The sequence below is a fragment of the Agrilus planipennis genome, unplaced genomic scaffold, assembly GCF_000699045.2.
Source record: "Agrilus planipennis isolate EAB-ADULT unplaced genomic scaffold, Apla_2.0 scaffold35, whole genome shotgun sequence".
In the NCBI taxonomy this organism is placed as follows: domain Eukaryota; kingdom Metazoa; phylum Arthropoda; class Insecta; order Coleoptera; family Buprestidae; genus Agrilus; species Agrilus planipennis.
Genome location: NW_020438957.1, coordinates 839556 through 856281, shown reverse-complemented (window position 1 = coordinate 856281; position 16726 = coordinate 839556). Strand labels below are relative to the sequence as shown.

Genomic DNA, 16726 nt, shown 5'->3' with positions numbered 1-16726 from the left:
ATTTATACTATAATTATTGGATTTCTTTTCTCTTGTTATTGAGTTCTCATAATTTTTGGAAAGCAGTACAACATTCTACATAATTTTCTTATTTTTTGGGGGCGGGTGATGACCCCCAGAACTCGTTCTCTATTTTATGCATGTATAGTACCTAACAATTTTATTGATATTAACGTTGATGAAAACAAAGAGAATAATTAAATTTGTCTTAGCTCCTTATTAACGGGAACACTTCCGCATTCGTAACGTAAAGAATGCGAAAAACGTTTTCATTTCGACGGACGTCATAAACAAATGCGAGATATTTTTTTAATATTTCCTAAATTAATTTCCAGACGAACGAAAAAATTGCTCGAAATGAGTCAGCCGATGCGATGGAACGTTTCATCCTCATTTTTGTAACGTAGGATACTAACTTGCATGACGTAAAGGAATGATATTTTCACCAAGTTGTTACGCTATCTATCTTCGGTAGCACACTGGTTGTGAAACAAGAAGAAGGTAATGAAGAACATCTGTTGGCGTGTTGTCAGAAAATTATGTGCTCCATCCCGCAATATCAGTGGGTGACAGAACGTTTAAGCGTGTTAAGCGAAATGAGAGTTACTGCCCGTCTTAGTCTTAGGGGATGAACACACCCCAAAAATGCTTCCCGTTATCCAGCAAAGAAGACCGTCTTACCGCTACGCAAAATTCACAGTTCTTACGATTCGAAATGGAGGCACTTAAGAAATCTGAAATCTTAAAAAGATTGAACAAGACTTTTACATTTGTGTTCCCCCCAGTTCGATTTGTTTTCCGTGTAGGGAAGAGAGAAAAAAGGAGGCAAATAGTGAGGGCGCAGTGCAACGCGACACTGCATTACGGGAAATATATTGTTCGAACGAGACCATTAAAGAGCAAACGGTAAGATAAAAATTCATGCTACTAGTAAACAAAATTGGATTACATTAATTTTACTGTCCCCGGGAGAGAAAGACCAAGTTGTTTCAACTTACGAAAGCATAGATCACAACCACCTTCCCTCAGGAAATATAAAAATAAGGTAGAAGAATTACAGCCGTAGCTGAAAAATTGCCTTATTATGACCCTAAATACCCACCAACTGTAACTTACTTTGCAACTCTTTAAAATTAAAGCAGGAACTTTTTAAAGAATATAATATTTTGGGTAGAATAGAATAACAAATAAAATTTAGACTATTTAGACTGCAAAATCAGTTGAAAATCAAAAACACATCATTTCAATTTAATTTAAACCTACCTACCAAAAAAAAAAACAAAACCAATTTCAGTTTTTTATTAGTGAATAACAACTAAGAAAATTGTCTTCAAAGATAATGTTAAATCGCAAAAATTCCAACGTCATTTATATTGGTCAGAATAGACAGCCCCTTAAAGACAGGATCAAAGAATAATAATTCGAAGTGGTCTGTATTCTGTCGAAACTGCCAGACGTGGATAGTGATTTCGATCTTTTTGGATCTCATCAGCGCGTCGCAGACAGCTCCGACAGAACACAGACCAACGTTTACCTGCTGTCTTAACAGCGCGTTTTAGAAAATACCACAAATGGCGCGGTAAACGCCATCTGTAGTATGATGCTACATTTTAGTATTACGGGCTACATTTTAGGATTACGTACTACAGATGGCGTTTACCGCGCCATTTGTGGTATTTTCTAAAACGCGCTGTTAAGACAGCAGGTAAAAATTGGTCTGTAATGTAGCATCGTACTACAGATGGCGTTTACCGCGCCATTTGTGGTATTTTCTAAAACGCGCTGTTAAGACAGCAGGTAAATGTTGGTATGTGTGAACATAAAAGAAATATCAAACAAAACCTAAGACGCCACAACACCAATGCGATAAAATTGTAAGAAACAGTAAGCATGCTAATTTTTTGCCTCTGTAAATCTATCTTTTTTTAAACAATATTAATCGCATCTTCAATATACATATATGGATTAAGGAGTAAATAATCATTAAGAGTCATTATTATGACAGTGAATAAAAATTTGTTCTCAAAACACTGTAATTTCTTTCACAATATTGGCTGAAGGGACGCTTCAATTGATGCGTGTAACAATTAAGTCGATTCAATTAGTTATGTGCTGTGTTAGCGATTCGACGGTGGTGTCCTGTGTGAATTGCAGGCCTGCTAACAAACGAAGTTGCTGCACGTTTCCACGATACATGAGATGCATACTACAGGTCGCCGTATCACGAGGAAAAAAGAAGGGTCAACTGTGGGCACCGCTATCCGTCGCGCATCGGCGTCGTCGGTTGCTAGATTGTAACGAGCGGCAAGTTGAAAAACGCTTGTTTAACCTACTCTCTCGTAAAACCCGATGGACGCTTTGTTCCTTGATTAAACGTAATTTCTGGATCTGCCGCATCGCCGCGATAGACTCGAAATTAATTCGGAATGTGGGTACTAGAGAGGAGGGATGCTGTGGGACGCTCCAGGTCTCCCTTTTAACCCCCGACGTCCATCGTGTCCGCGCCTCAACCGTTAAGTTTATTTAGGCAATTTTGTTTTGAACCGTTAGAAATGTTTTAATTAAAATTAAATCCTTTGTGGCAAAAGGGCGGAACTGCCACGTCAAAAATTGTTCAAATTCGACGCTTTAAATTCACAGTTACATTCTTATAACTTGAGGATCATTCAAGAAACGGATTTAATCTTCAATGGCCTGAAGTCTTTTATACTAATATGACTTACTCGTAGATTTTGCAAAGTTACTGGTCATTTTAACATTCTTTTTATTTATAGTCGAGGTGTTGATACCCATTCGATGATTTCCTCATGTGTTTCTTTATATAAATATGACCTTATTAAATAAACTGTCGATTGATACTTTTTATAGGTAGATACATATTCTCTTTACAGTTTAAAATATTACCTGTGAATCGTCTTGGGAGAATAGTGCATCAAAAGCAAACATTTTGGGCGCTGCTACACCAACTCTTCGGTCTTCAGGAGCAGGCGAACTGCCACATACCGATGGATCGATTAGAGTGACCTGTTTTTTTCGTTTATCAATGCTAAAGAAGTTGCTGTTTTCTGGAGATGAGCCCGATGGAAGCGTGGAAACCCGTAACATTACTTTAACCTGTAACAAAAAAAATCACGTTAATCAAATACGATAAAATTGTTAACGTATTAGAATTACTATTAGATATGTAACTAAGGAGGAGACAGGCAGAATTTTTTAAGGCATGCAAAAGTAGAGATTCCTTATTCATATGCTCGAGAATATTGATCTGATAACAGAGTTTATTAAATAATAATAATGCTTCAATGTTATCGTAAATGTGCATCACCGTTTGTGTGCTTTTCGTTATTATTATTATTCAAAATCAATGCCATTAATAAAAGAGGCAGCAATTAAAATACCTGCAACTAAGTTTTGTGAATAGCCAAGAAAGAATTTAAATGGACGATTAATTGGTTCCAAGAAAGGACGTCATTCGGAAACAAAAGGTCGCGAAGAACTTCGACAATTTGTTAATTGCTTTTCCTCTTGATGATGTTTATTTACTTCTGATAAATTGCCTCAAACTCTAATTTACTTTAATAACCTCTTTCAATAAATGGACATTACGAAGAAGAAGAAGAATTAAATACCAAGTGTTTCTTTTTTGTATTATTTAGCTAATTAATAATAATATTTAAATTGTCAAGCAACACATTTATTTCTAAAGTGAATAGTACACTATTGACACATACCCTATATTAAAATACACCTGTTATACTTGAATTTTTTTTAAACTGACATGTCTTTTCACTGATACAATGAATGTTTCTGATAAAAAAAATTGTTTGGTAAAGAAAAAGGTAAACTGATACTTTCCAAATCGACGAAATAAGAAAAGCTCCCTACACAGAAAAGACAGCGGTAATTGGATGAAAGAAGTTAAGCGGAAATAAAAGAAGCCGCTTGCCATTATCATATAGGCTTTCAAGAGGATAATATCTGTTCGCAACATTTCAATATAATGCTTTTTAAAAGAAAACAAAATATTTTTTACGTGACTGAAGATCCTGTTCATGTGCTCGCTGGAGTTAAAAGCACACGAAGAAAAAAACAACTTAAAAGAAAAGTTAAATGATTTTGTCATTGGTCGCAGTGTACATATAGATGTCTTCTAAATATCAAGGCATTCGTCTTCTCGATGATTCCTGTTTAAATTTAATATAAAGGGATACCGAACTAACTTTAATTCACTTGGGAGTATCGGGTTAGGGGAGAAATTATGAATTTTTTTATAAATNGGGTTAGGGGAGAAATTATGAATTTTTTATAAATAAATAAATGAAATATTATCCTCTTGATTTGAGTGTTGGTTTATCCGAAATTTAAATATAAGACGTCAGGTTTAGGTTTCATTAGTGAATTTACATAGTTTCAAAATGCAGTTTTCATATTTTGTTGTAACAGTTACACAAAGATTTTGAATAAATGATTTTTCAATTGTGATGCCAGATTGGTAACACATCAAATGCTGTGTAAATTATAACCAGAAGGATGTTATAACCGATGGCACTATATGTAAAATTAAGAAAAGAAAGAAAACCAATAAGATTTTAATTACCTCGACAATATTTTTTCGGTCATAGCGACCATTATTTAGAGCAGTGTTTTTCGATCTGTAGGTCGCGACCCTTAGGGGGGTCGTCGGAAAAAGGAGAAAGGTAAAGTTCTATACACAATTTCAGTGATGATGGACTTGTTTATTTTTCGCAGAGACTTTTTGTCTGTCTATGATCGAAGGGGGTCGTCAGAATTTTTCAACCTATAAAGGGGTCGCGTATTTAAAAGGATTGACAAACACTGATCTAGAATATAGAGAAGATTATACTGTCGAACCAATTAAAATCTTTCGTGAAACTTATTTGTTTTCTTTTTTCTATTCGTTTTCATATGTTTTACAAATAATCCACTACTCAAAATTGTAAGTTTTATGTGGGAAGAATTTTTACAATAAGGCGAATGATTTTCGATCGGACTGGACTTGTAGTCGAATGATAATATCGAACATGTTTCATTCGTTAAAGTTATTTGGTTTGCAGAGGGCTGACTAAGTCAAGTAGTCGGTAGTAACCGTTGCAATCTTTACTACTCTGTCAAACTCGAAATAATTTAACTTCGGACGAATTAAATTAGAAAGAAAAGTACGCGACTTCAATTTGATCAAGTTTACTGGCTCAAAGAGAAATATAAAGTTGAACAAACAGGCACAAATTCAGGACTCGAAAGGAAGTAAACTACGGTTGTAGTAAGAGCGGGTCGTTGCCGGATAGCAATAAAATTCTACTTCTTGCACACGTTCACTTAGAATTAAATACAAATTCTGATGCGAACTCGTAAAAAGTTTCGAGCTCTTAAACTTAACGATTCATCTGTTTGGTGGATGATTGAGTCGAATCGCATTGGTTGGTACATTTTAACGTTAATTTGCCCTTAAAGTTTGTGAGAAGAATAAATGTTAATTTCAGTACCAATTTACCGCCAGAGTCCTAATTTATTTAACGCTATAGTGTGACCACGAAAAATAGAAAATCGTAAAGTTTCATTCCGCTTCTGATAAACCAAACAAGACACATTACTTTGAAAATTTTTTTTGGTCCTTTAGTTGTTAATTTAACTAGTTACATTTGGGTAGATAAATATTTTCATAATTGTACTAAGCACATACTTACAAAATGATTGTTTATTATTACTTCTTACCGTACATTTTTCACTATACATGAATGAGATAATCAAATTTTTAAGGAGTCAATGAAAGGTCTTGAACTATACCTATATCAAAGTGCAGTGCACGTTTTCAATTTTTTTGGTTATGAACGCCCATAAATCATCAAATATCTTATAAATCAAACAGCCGGAACTTTCTTTACCAATCATCTTAGGGGTGGTAGCTGGGAGCGTTCTTTATTCTTGCTATAGCAGGAATACTTGAATACTAAATGATTGTCAAGGGATGATAAGTAGAATAAATAACAGAAAATAGAAATTATTATTGCAACGTTTTTTATTAGGGTACAATTCTTTCCGGCTAATTGTATTGATTCTGTATAAAAGCATATTTATGTCTGACTTTTTAAGGAGTCTCTCCAATTATTACCCTAATTCAAAGATAATTTAGTTTCATGTAGAATTAAAAAAAAAAACATAATTATTCCTTCATTTTTATTGACCTATCATTCTCGTCTACATTAAGATTGATGAATTGTCTCAAATTTGGGCATACAACCAGCGAAATTGAAAAGGTTTCTAATTTTGTTAGGACGTTAAGATGGACGGACAATATTGTTACAACAATAATAGTCCGTTAGACCTTAAAAGACCTATTCAAAGCATTAAATCCCTGACAACACCAAAGCCTTTAACGTTATTTTCTCTTTGCGCATCGGTTTTTTTTTTAAACTTGGTAGTTCGACAGTGATGGCATATTAAATGGTCGGGTGCCTTAAGCAACTCAACGTGTACATGTACGTTATAGTCGCAGTGTTCAAGTAGAAACTTGGAAACAATTCATAGATTCCCTGGGGAATCTCTTCTTGGCTGACGAACCTACGACTAATTAAATTGAAGTCGCGGCTTTCCGACTACTACCCTGAGCCAAGCCGTTGCTGCCAAGAACGGAACGTGCCACGTCGTCCAAAAATTCCCCGCATGTACCACCACCATGCCATGTCGCAAGGACGACAACGTTCCCTGTTTACGAATTCGCTGATCTTAAATAATAAAATGGTTGAGCGCGTCGAATTCAGAGAAACTTGCCTGTTTAAAATGCAAAAACTTGCTCACCATCCTCCAGCAAGTTTGATTGTTTTACGCGCTTTTTGCCATCAACAAGCAAACTTCAGCTTTTCGAAACCTGTTAAAACGCGACTGTGACGGTAATGTGCTTAAACTTTGCGTTCAAGTTTTATCGGAATTTGAATAGAGGCCAAAGAAAATGTCGAGGATAATTCACCTCGTCTTTCGAAAGTAACATTAATAGAGTAAAAAGTGAAGTACCTACCTACATTAGCGGTTTTATATAGAATAACTTAAAAAAATGTAATGTTAGTGCTCCAGGTATTTTTAATCATGTTAATATTTTGGAGCACGACCCTGTATTTAGAGAGAGACATGAATGTGGTCGCGGTGGAAAAGAAAAATATCACCTCGTAGTGTAACAGGTGTTTATGAATAAGTATTTTAAACACTGCTTCGCGGTTTTTAGTTCCACTTTGAAGTGCAGCTACTAAATCTATCTCTTCCAAGTTTTCTTCTCCTTTGATAATATCGGGTTGTTCGGAAAGTCATTTCAACTTCACATTTAACCCGTATAATTTTTATATGCTTTGAGAGCTCATATAGCAAGGCTTGTGTGTGAAAAATTCAAATTAATTCTACGCAGTAGTTTTTGGTTGGTGCCCTTTTAAATATGGAGAGCGATAAGCAGCATTTTCGATATATCTTACCGTTTTACTACAGAAAGGGTAAAAATGCTGTTCAAGCCAGAAAGAAATTGACTGATGTGTATGGAGAAGGTGTGTTGACAGTACGCCAGTGCCAGAACTGGTTCGCTAAATTTCGATCCGGCAATTTTGATGTCGAAGATGCACCACGTTCGGGAAGGCCGGTTGAAGCTGATAAAGACGCGATAAAGGCATTAGTTGATGTGAACCGGCGAATAACAACACGTGAGATCGGATTGAGGTTAAATTTATCAAATTCAACAGTTTATGACCACTTGAAAGGCCTGGGATTATCCTCGAAGCTCGATGTATGGGTTCCCCATGTTCTCACAGAGAGAAATCTGTGTCGCCGCATTGACGTCTGCGATTCGCTTCTCAAACGTCACGAAAATGATCCGTTTTTGAAGCGCATCATCACTGGGGACGAAAAATGGGTTGTATACAACAACGTCAAACGCAAGAGGTCATGGAGCAAAAAAGATGAACCGGCTCAAACCATTTCCAAAGCCGATATTCACCAAAAAAAGGTGATGCTGTCTGTTTGGTGGGATTTTAAAGGAATCGTTTTTTTTGAGCTTTTACCGGATAACACAACGATTAATTCGGAAGTCTACTGTCATCAGCTGGACAAACTGAATGATGCACTTCAACAGAAAAGGTCAGAACTAATCAACAGGAAAGGTGTAGTGTTTCACCAAGACAACGCGAGACCTAATAAAGTATTTGTTTATTATACGAAAACTGTCTTTCATTTCCACAAAAAAAAAAACGAAATGACTTTCCGAACAACCCTATAGGTACGTCTTGCTTTTTGATACGCTCACTGTGTTACCATTTCTACGCATCGTTTAGCACTTGGCACTACGTCTTGCGTTCTACGCAGCGTTAGGTAAACCCGCCTTAAGATATGTATACATACAAGTGTTCATTTATGTACCTACGTGTCTCATATACAGCTAAAAGTCTAGCTTTTCTGCTTCCTTTACGTTACATTACACCGGGACCGTACGTTAGTTAACGAGTAATAATTTTTCCGCGTAATTGCTACCGATACGTGTGCTTTGTTCGCTCCTTTTCCTCCTTTAGAAAATAAGAAAAGGCGCTTCTGGTGAGTAATTTTTCGAGTGGTCCGTTTTAATTTTCGTCTCCTTTTCTCTCGTTTCACTCTTGAATGTGGTTGTGCATGTGCCTTAGTGTGTGTGTACGTGTACGAATTCCTTTTTGTCCTCGCCAGACCCTCCGCTCATTATTCAATTATAAACGCACTGCACATTTCCCTTTAAAACGGAAAATGAATTTCATCGCCTACTGAAAGAAAGAAGATAATGGCTAACCGTCATAGTTAACGTAATTATTTGCAGTGCCAGTTTCAAAATGGAAAAAGGTCCTTAACGAATTCGCCTGCTATTTTCACTATATACTGGTGTTAATTAACGACGACCGGAGACATTTTTTCCAAGATTCACACTTATTTTTTTTTCGAGTTGATTACGTAAACTGCGTCCCTACGCGAGCACAATAAAGTGTAAACATCTAGAGAAAGAGAAAGAGAAATGTCGTAATTGAGATGACGCCTATTTTTAACATGAATTCTCTGGATACCTACAAGTATGCAGATTGCAAATGTAGAAAAAAAGAAGCCCCGCAGGTGACAGAATGAATAGAAACAATAAAAAATATATTAAAAACGATCATATTTACTGTGAACTCTAGTATTTGTTAGTTCTTAAAAATTACCTAATACTTATGAAGCACTTGTGTGATATGTGAAACGGATATGTCTAGTTCCCTCCCATATACCAGCTTTTAATTAGGGTTAAGATTTTCGGTATATCGAATTCCCTACCAATTATACATCAATTGCCTCCCAAAGGCGGCGGATGTCCTTGTTTTACTAGATTTTCAATGTGAAATTTATATTAAAATACGAAGAGTTTCATCTAATTTTAAAAAATTGTTAACAAGACAAACTAAAACTAATAAAGTTTTTCTAGATGATTGCATCAAAAAGCTAGACGTACACGAATTTCCAAACATTGAATTTGTTAAGGTAGTGGGAAACCATTTTAAAATTAAATAAATAAACATTTCATAACTGATATGTGTTTTCTTTCTGAAATTATTTTATCTTTAATTTACTGAAGTACTGAAGTGCACTATGAATATATATTTATTTTCGATAAATAAAAAATCGGTAAGTAGTCGTTAACTTAATTATCGGAGCTGATATGAACGGGAGGGAACTCAGCCAGTACCCGGAAGGGAAATCGACTATCTATATTTTAACCAAAACTACCTGCGGGAGGGAATTCGACATCACAGTCTGAAACATAATTTATGTTTAGGCCGGTGAGATACCGCGAAAAGTTTTAAGAACATGAAAATTGTAGAACTTCTCGTTTTTATGCGCACTTAAAACACCTGTCTTCTATTGACTGCCCCTTTAACTAGTTATAGAGTATGTTTTTGATTGATTCTGGAACGTTCCCTATTAAACTACCATCACTAATGAAATATTCTGCTCTTCGTATCTTTATGTATTTAAACAGAGGCCGATCGAAATAGGCTCTCAGTAATTCAATCATAATATGGATAGCGAAAGTAAAATATCCCTCATAAAAATAGCTGCAAAACTAATTTCTGTTTACATATTTATGACAGTATAACCCAAACGAAAAAAATATATATTTGCTGATATTGAACAAGAAATATTATTCTTGCTACTTTAGTTAAATTCTAGGATGGGGATGTTCCATCCCTTTTTTCGTTTCCGCGCGATTATGCGTCAGATTAATTAAGGAAACTTCTGAGTAATTAGAGCCAATTGATTTGTGGACTTATCTTTTAATTAAGACGAGAGATACCGTTACAATTACAGTCTTTTCATTAGTGAAATGCATCAGCGTTTTTAGTTAATTAAGTTTTGATTTGCAGCCTGCTCAACCAAAACGGGGATTACGCCGAATTCTTTTTAATGTTCCCCCGTTTTTCCGACAAAATTAAAGCACCCCAGGATATCCAATGCTCGCCATTTTACATTAATATTGTAAGGTATCAGTGTTTACGGTTAAAAATTTGTTTGTCGCACATTTTATTTAAATCAAATTTCGTCTCTCATGAAATGCAAACAATTAACTTTATGTACATATATTTCCTCATACGTACGTATGTTTGAGAGTAACCAAGTTATCGAAGTAATTTTCTTCTTCCTTGAACGGTGTGAAGGCATGAGCTTGTACATTTTAGCATTTCACGCGCCGTATGAACTGTTTGTCCTGGAGCAAGACTGCGAGTAGACGAGTTCAATCTTTCAAGGAGTGAGATGCTGCCACCTCCGACTTTAATCAGGATTCCTTGGTCTCGCCTTGGGCCACCACTCATTCAATTATCTGGTACTTATTTGCCTGCCTATCAATAGATGGGCATTTGAAGGATTACGATTGAAATAACTACAGAACATGATGCGTCACTCAAAAGGCATATATGCAGTCGATGGATTTTTAGCAATTTCAAAATATTCTTTTCTTAGAACAAAACACTTTTAGTAATTGAAATTTTCAGTTTGGTTTACTAGACTTTAATATTAAATAATATATAAAAAAGCAACTTCATCACTGTTTATTCTAGGGACTTATTTAACGTCGCTATAGCAGAACGGTCGTTATAACCAAGGTCGTAATAAATAAAATCCACTGTATTTGAAACTTTTGTATCACTTTTACATTTCTAATAGATGAATCATCCCTACTCACAAGTTATTCTAATTTTCTACCTCAATTACGTTAACTGTACCATGCTCCTTACTTTTCTTGGCACATAGACATTAATAATATATGGTATATCAATTGTAAAATATATAACAAAGTCAAATCAAGACTCAAAATACGTACTGAATGCCTAATAGGATATTCCAAATTTGCTATCGTTCACGTTCCCTTTATTATTCCGTGCTTAAATTGAGATTGGATTGGCATCCCCCTTTGCGTGCTTTCGCACGTGTTTCCATATTATATATGTATCCGGCAGGTTGTAAAATACATGGCCGAGTCTACCTAAATACACACACATACCTGCCGATAGCCTACACCCAGCATAGTGTATTTATTGTATGTCATACTATTGGTACGTGCCGCATTGGAACATGCTGCGTGCCCCGATATGTTATGGCAGCGTTTATTACCCCGGCGGTAATTAATTAATTTATTCGACATTTTACTGTTAACACCATTCGCGGTGGTGTAGTCATTATCGGGTGATAGTGTTAACTCGAATTTAGACGCTCACTTTAATGTTAAACAGTTGAAATATTGGGATGTAGTTCGAATCGAAATAGTAAAACCATTTTCCGGTCCGAATGTAAATCGAAATTTAAATCGAATATTCCTGAATTTCGAGACATAAATCGTCACCAGTAACAGAAATAAACGGAAAATTATTACGTACCTATACCAAAGATAAAAATGTTCAGTCTCTCAGAGCCTCTGAAAGCGAGACTCTCTGGTGTCGCTGAGAGAGACTGTCAAAAAAACTGTTTAGCGTCTCTGAACGAGAGACTCGAGTCGCTCATAGAGAGATCCTCATTTCGTATCAAGTCTCTAAACGAGAGACTTGAATCTCTGAATTAACAATTTTATCGTTCGAGTTTCTCATACAGAGACTGTAAGAGATCCATAAAAACACCTAGGCAATAACTGAGAGACTGTGAAAGACTATGAAAGACGCTCTCAGGGGCGCTGAAAGACTCTTGAGAAACTGGAGAGACTGAAAATTTTTGTCTAGGGTAGTATCAATTGCGAAATGTGAAGATTAGCTCAGGATAGGAAGGAGTGGAGGTGTCCAACCAGTCTTAGGACTGACGACCTTACCGATAATGAGCTAATGTCTAATTCTTCTTCATTGTATTTTATATTCTCTTACCTTTAAATTCCCTTCATGATTATTGGTATTTTGAATTATTAACATTGATTATTCTCTTTGTAGAAATAAATCTACGTACTACTAGGAAGTATAAGGAGTTATCTTCCAAATTGAAAAAAGTATCGAATTTATGTATTTACGATGCTAGAACAATGTGTACGTCTACTCAGTTGTGTCCTGTTGAAAGGTTAAAGGCGACTTAAAAGTTACACCGTTTCTATCGATATCTTCAATCTTTATTTGCTAGTAATTCTCACTTTCTGGCTATTCGTGTTTCCCAAGTAAAACGAAACAACTGCGTTGTCCCGATGTCGTTCCCGTTCTATTACGGCACCGGGGAAAAGCAAGAGAGATACGGGCGAAGAATACCGGAAAGTAAAATGTAATCGGGAGATTATGTAAATGCAATTTTCTGTGGGATATTGGATTTAGGAATGTATCCAGGAGAAACTATGCATATCGATCGTTCGTGACGTCTATTGCAGATATGCAAATGGCCTGTCAATAAAAGGTAACGAAGTTGTGAAAAATGACGACCCAGGAACGGAAAATAGAACGCTAATACAAACTCAACTATTTCGCATGAACTTACGAAAATATACGCAAAATATTTATAACTTTAGCGTGGATGGAGGATACAAGGACATAAGAATATTCCAGCGTAATAGAAAAGGACATTTGTTTCCTGTTTATTTCAAAAACAATATAATTATATATTTAACATGTAATAAACTGAGAACAACAACAAATTCCTGTAAGTTACAACGTCTGTTTGCAGTACTTTGTGAAAGAGAGAATTTTTCTGGGCTTTCTAATAAGTATAAACATATCTTACAGGAATTTTTGTTAGGTACTAATACTTAACATATCCACAATTTAAAACCTTTGTCATTGAACTAAGCGGTGGAAAAGAAAAATTTGGAAGCATTTGAAATGTAGGTAATGGTATAGGCAGATGATGAAAGTGGAAAGTATGATGGATAATAAAGGTTAAAAATGAGATTATTAATTTGCAAATAATTAAGGATATAAGATATTCTAGCATTCGAAAATGCTTGGTTTGGGATAGGAAGGAGTTCAGGTGGTGTGTCCAATCAGTATTCGGAAGCTGACCCTATGCTGATGAATATTTTTGTTGAATTTCAGATTTTACTCCTGATCCATGAATTAACACTTTCATATAGCGCGTTAAAAATAATGAATGCATAATAAGTCATTGGTCGCAGTGAAAAATTCGAATTATTATCAATCTTGCAGTATAAGATCTACGTTCCTGTAGTCCTGAAAAATTGCGGCTTTCAGTTCAATGCAATAAAAGGATATTTGAAAGGAATATTATACAATTGACTTAATAATAGTAGTGGTAGTACGACAGGAAAGTTGTCATTAACTTAAAATAAATACTTAAACAGAAGTGCAACTTCTACTGCATGTACATAAAGGTGGATATCCCTAGCGACGCAAGTTTCGCACTGCGTACGACGGCAACATGTCGGACGTAATACGCCGCACTTATACTAAAACATTGCAAGTTTTTTCTTAAGCACTGTAAGACGTCCTACGAATGCGGTTAACCAAAAAGTCAAATTGCTTCATCGTGAAATTGAAATAGGTTTTAAATGTCACCTCGTAGTGTAACAGGTGTTTATGAATAAGTATTTTAAACACTGCTTCGCGGTTTTTAGTTCCACTTTGAAGTGCAGCTACTAAATCTATCTCTTCCAAGTTTTCTTCTCCTTTGATAATATCGGGTTGTTCGGAAAGTCATTTCAACTTCACATTTAACCCGTATAATTTTTATATGCTTTGAGAGCTCATATAGCAAGACTTGTGTGTGAAAAATTCCAATTAATTCTACGCAGTAGTTTTCGGTTGGTGCCCTTTTAAATATGGAGAGCGATAAGCAGCATTTTCGACATATCTTACTGTTTTACTGCAGAAAGGGTAAAAATGCTGTTCANTACTAATACTTAACATATCCACAATTTAAAACCTTTGTCATTGAACTAACAAATAGAAAAATTATTATAAAAACAACTTTTTAATTAAATTAATCAAAAACGAGATATTTTAAATAGAAATTAATTTAACGGTAGTTTTATAATAAGTACTTGCTTTTAATCTATCTAATTGCATTTTACCAGTATTACGAAATTTTTTGAATGATTCTTGAAGCCTTTTTATCAATCCCAATTAAAAATTTACAAACAAAAGTCCCACCGCAAATACCACATTAATCAATGGGAATAATTCTAATTAACCCGTTTCTGCTAAACTTCAACAAATTGTGGTATAAAGTGTCCTTAAATGTTATCATTAATTTTTATTATTTGGACCCAGAATTGTTAACTTCTGGTTTCATATTTCCGTGATTTTGCTTTAATATAATCTATTTATTTTAAATGTAGTTTTACTGTATGTAACGGCACTATTATTAAAAAAAATTCCGTATATTTGGAAAAAGTGACAGAAATTTCATTCGCCATATGTTACAGAGAAAATAGTTGTACGGGGGTGATTTATTGAATGAATTAGAACGATCTGCAGTTTCAGTAGGTAGGTAATTGTGTTTTGAATCGTAAAAAATAGCTCTTCCCATTGGTAATCAATCCTGAAAGTAAGGCAAACCATGAACAGCCCTGCAGGCTGCCTATGAGAGCTGTCATTGATGTCCAGGCTCTTAGTCTCGGTTGGAAACGATCCTAAAGCATTGTTGTGCGACCGATAGCGTTTTTCGGGCTCATTGTGCTTTCGACGTACCCTCACCTGTTTCTCCATTCTGGTCCAGTAAGGTCATTTATCTATCTAACTGGATCTCAATCATACTCTAGCAGCAGCCGAGGGAATCATCATATGGGAGATTTATATACGCAATGCAATTTTGCACAATTAATAGCGAATCTACGAAAATTTTCCCGATCGTTGGAAGAGTGAGAGAGAAACGAACAAAGAAAAACAGGCCCGCATGATAAATGGTTGCAAGGGATGAAGTTCAGTCTTGATACGTCTGCTGAGTTATTATTCCGGCTGAGTAATGACTTCGGCGAAATTAAGCAGATAGCTTTCTGATACGCTTTATTACAATTTCAAATATTTTCGTTCCCTTCAGATCAGTTATACAAAGAAAGTTTAAAATTGAAATATATATTTTACTATTCATAACTGCCATTAATAATAACAATCATTCAAAATATTTTTTACCTCAACGTTTATATTAAGTTACCTACACATAAAAATTACATCCGCTTAAAAACTCTTTTATCCATTGTAGGATGTTCCGCCTGAGGAATGCGATGAGCCCAGAAAATAGGGGTTTCCAGTATGCACAGGTTTATCAACATAATTAATTCCTGCAACTAACCCAGGTCTTTGATTAGCTATTAGAACACTGCTTCCATGGGAAGGTTTTTCAGCAATTAAGCCGCCGTTAGATACTAATTCGTGATGATGATGATGAGGTTTTTTGTTAGCAATAAGAATACCACTTAAGTCACTACCAGATACTAATTCATGTTGAGGCTTTTGATGGTGGTGGTGATGATGATGATGATGGTGATGGACAGGTTTCTCGAAAACTACAACTCCTTGGGATATATGTGGCTTTTCTTTATGAACTATCACATGTTCATGTCCATGACTTGGTTTTTCTAAAATCACGACGCCAGAAAGTTGTGGTTTATGATGATTCGAGTGAGAAATATGGTCGACTGGAACGGGTTTTTGATAATGACCAACTGGTTCACTAATATGGATTGGTTTTTCAGGTTCAAGCTGCTGTATATATGCACCCTGAGGGGCGTAATTTCCCGTTTGATAATGACGAGAATCAGATGATAAAAATGCAGAATTTCCTTGCAACTTCGGAATAAGGGCTTGTTCTACTTCGGCATTTGCATTCTGGGCTAAAATTTCTTCTTGTGAAACCCCAGTTAAGGTTCTAACGTCCACTTTTTCTTCCTCAGGAAGGGGGCTGCTGTGACAACCAATATTTGATGTTAAAATGACCTATTAAATTTCATGTTTTGTTTAACCATTTCTAATAAAAATAAAAATTTATTGGTAACTTTCCAGTTAATTTCAATTGCCTTTTGTTGTATTAAAAGTATTAGCCTATTGATTAATTTAATTACTTTGGTAAAACTATACGCAGAAAAATAACGATATTTTAAGTAAATAACTCAAGAACTTACCAAAGCGGCTAAAGTAGCAAGAAACATCTTTCAAATTTATTTACAATTTATTTACACTATACGCCTACAGAACTACAACAGGAATATATAAAAATTTTATTACGAAATATTTTCTTTTATATAGTGGTGATACCGTAAAGCTAA

At 35.3% G+C, this 16726-nt stretch overlaps 1 protein-coding gene across 5 annotated transcripts in view; it reads right to left on the bottom strand.

Annotated features, from left to right (window-relative positions):
* LOC108744840 (kinesin-like protein CG14535) overlaps positions 1-16726 on the bottom strand; it is a 294798-nt gene that overhangs the window by 15680 nt on the left and 262392 nt on the right. For all 5 annotated transcript variants that reach the window (XM_025975061.1, XM_025975062.1, XM_025975063.1 and 2 more), the window contains one exon: positions 2905-3114. In XM_025975061.1, coding sequence (XP_025830846.1) covers positions 2905-3114 — 210 coding nt within the window. The remainder of the gene's footprint in view (positions 1-2904; positions 3115-16726) is intronic.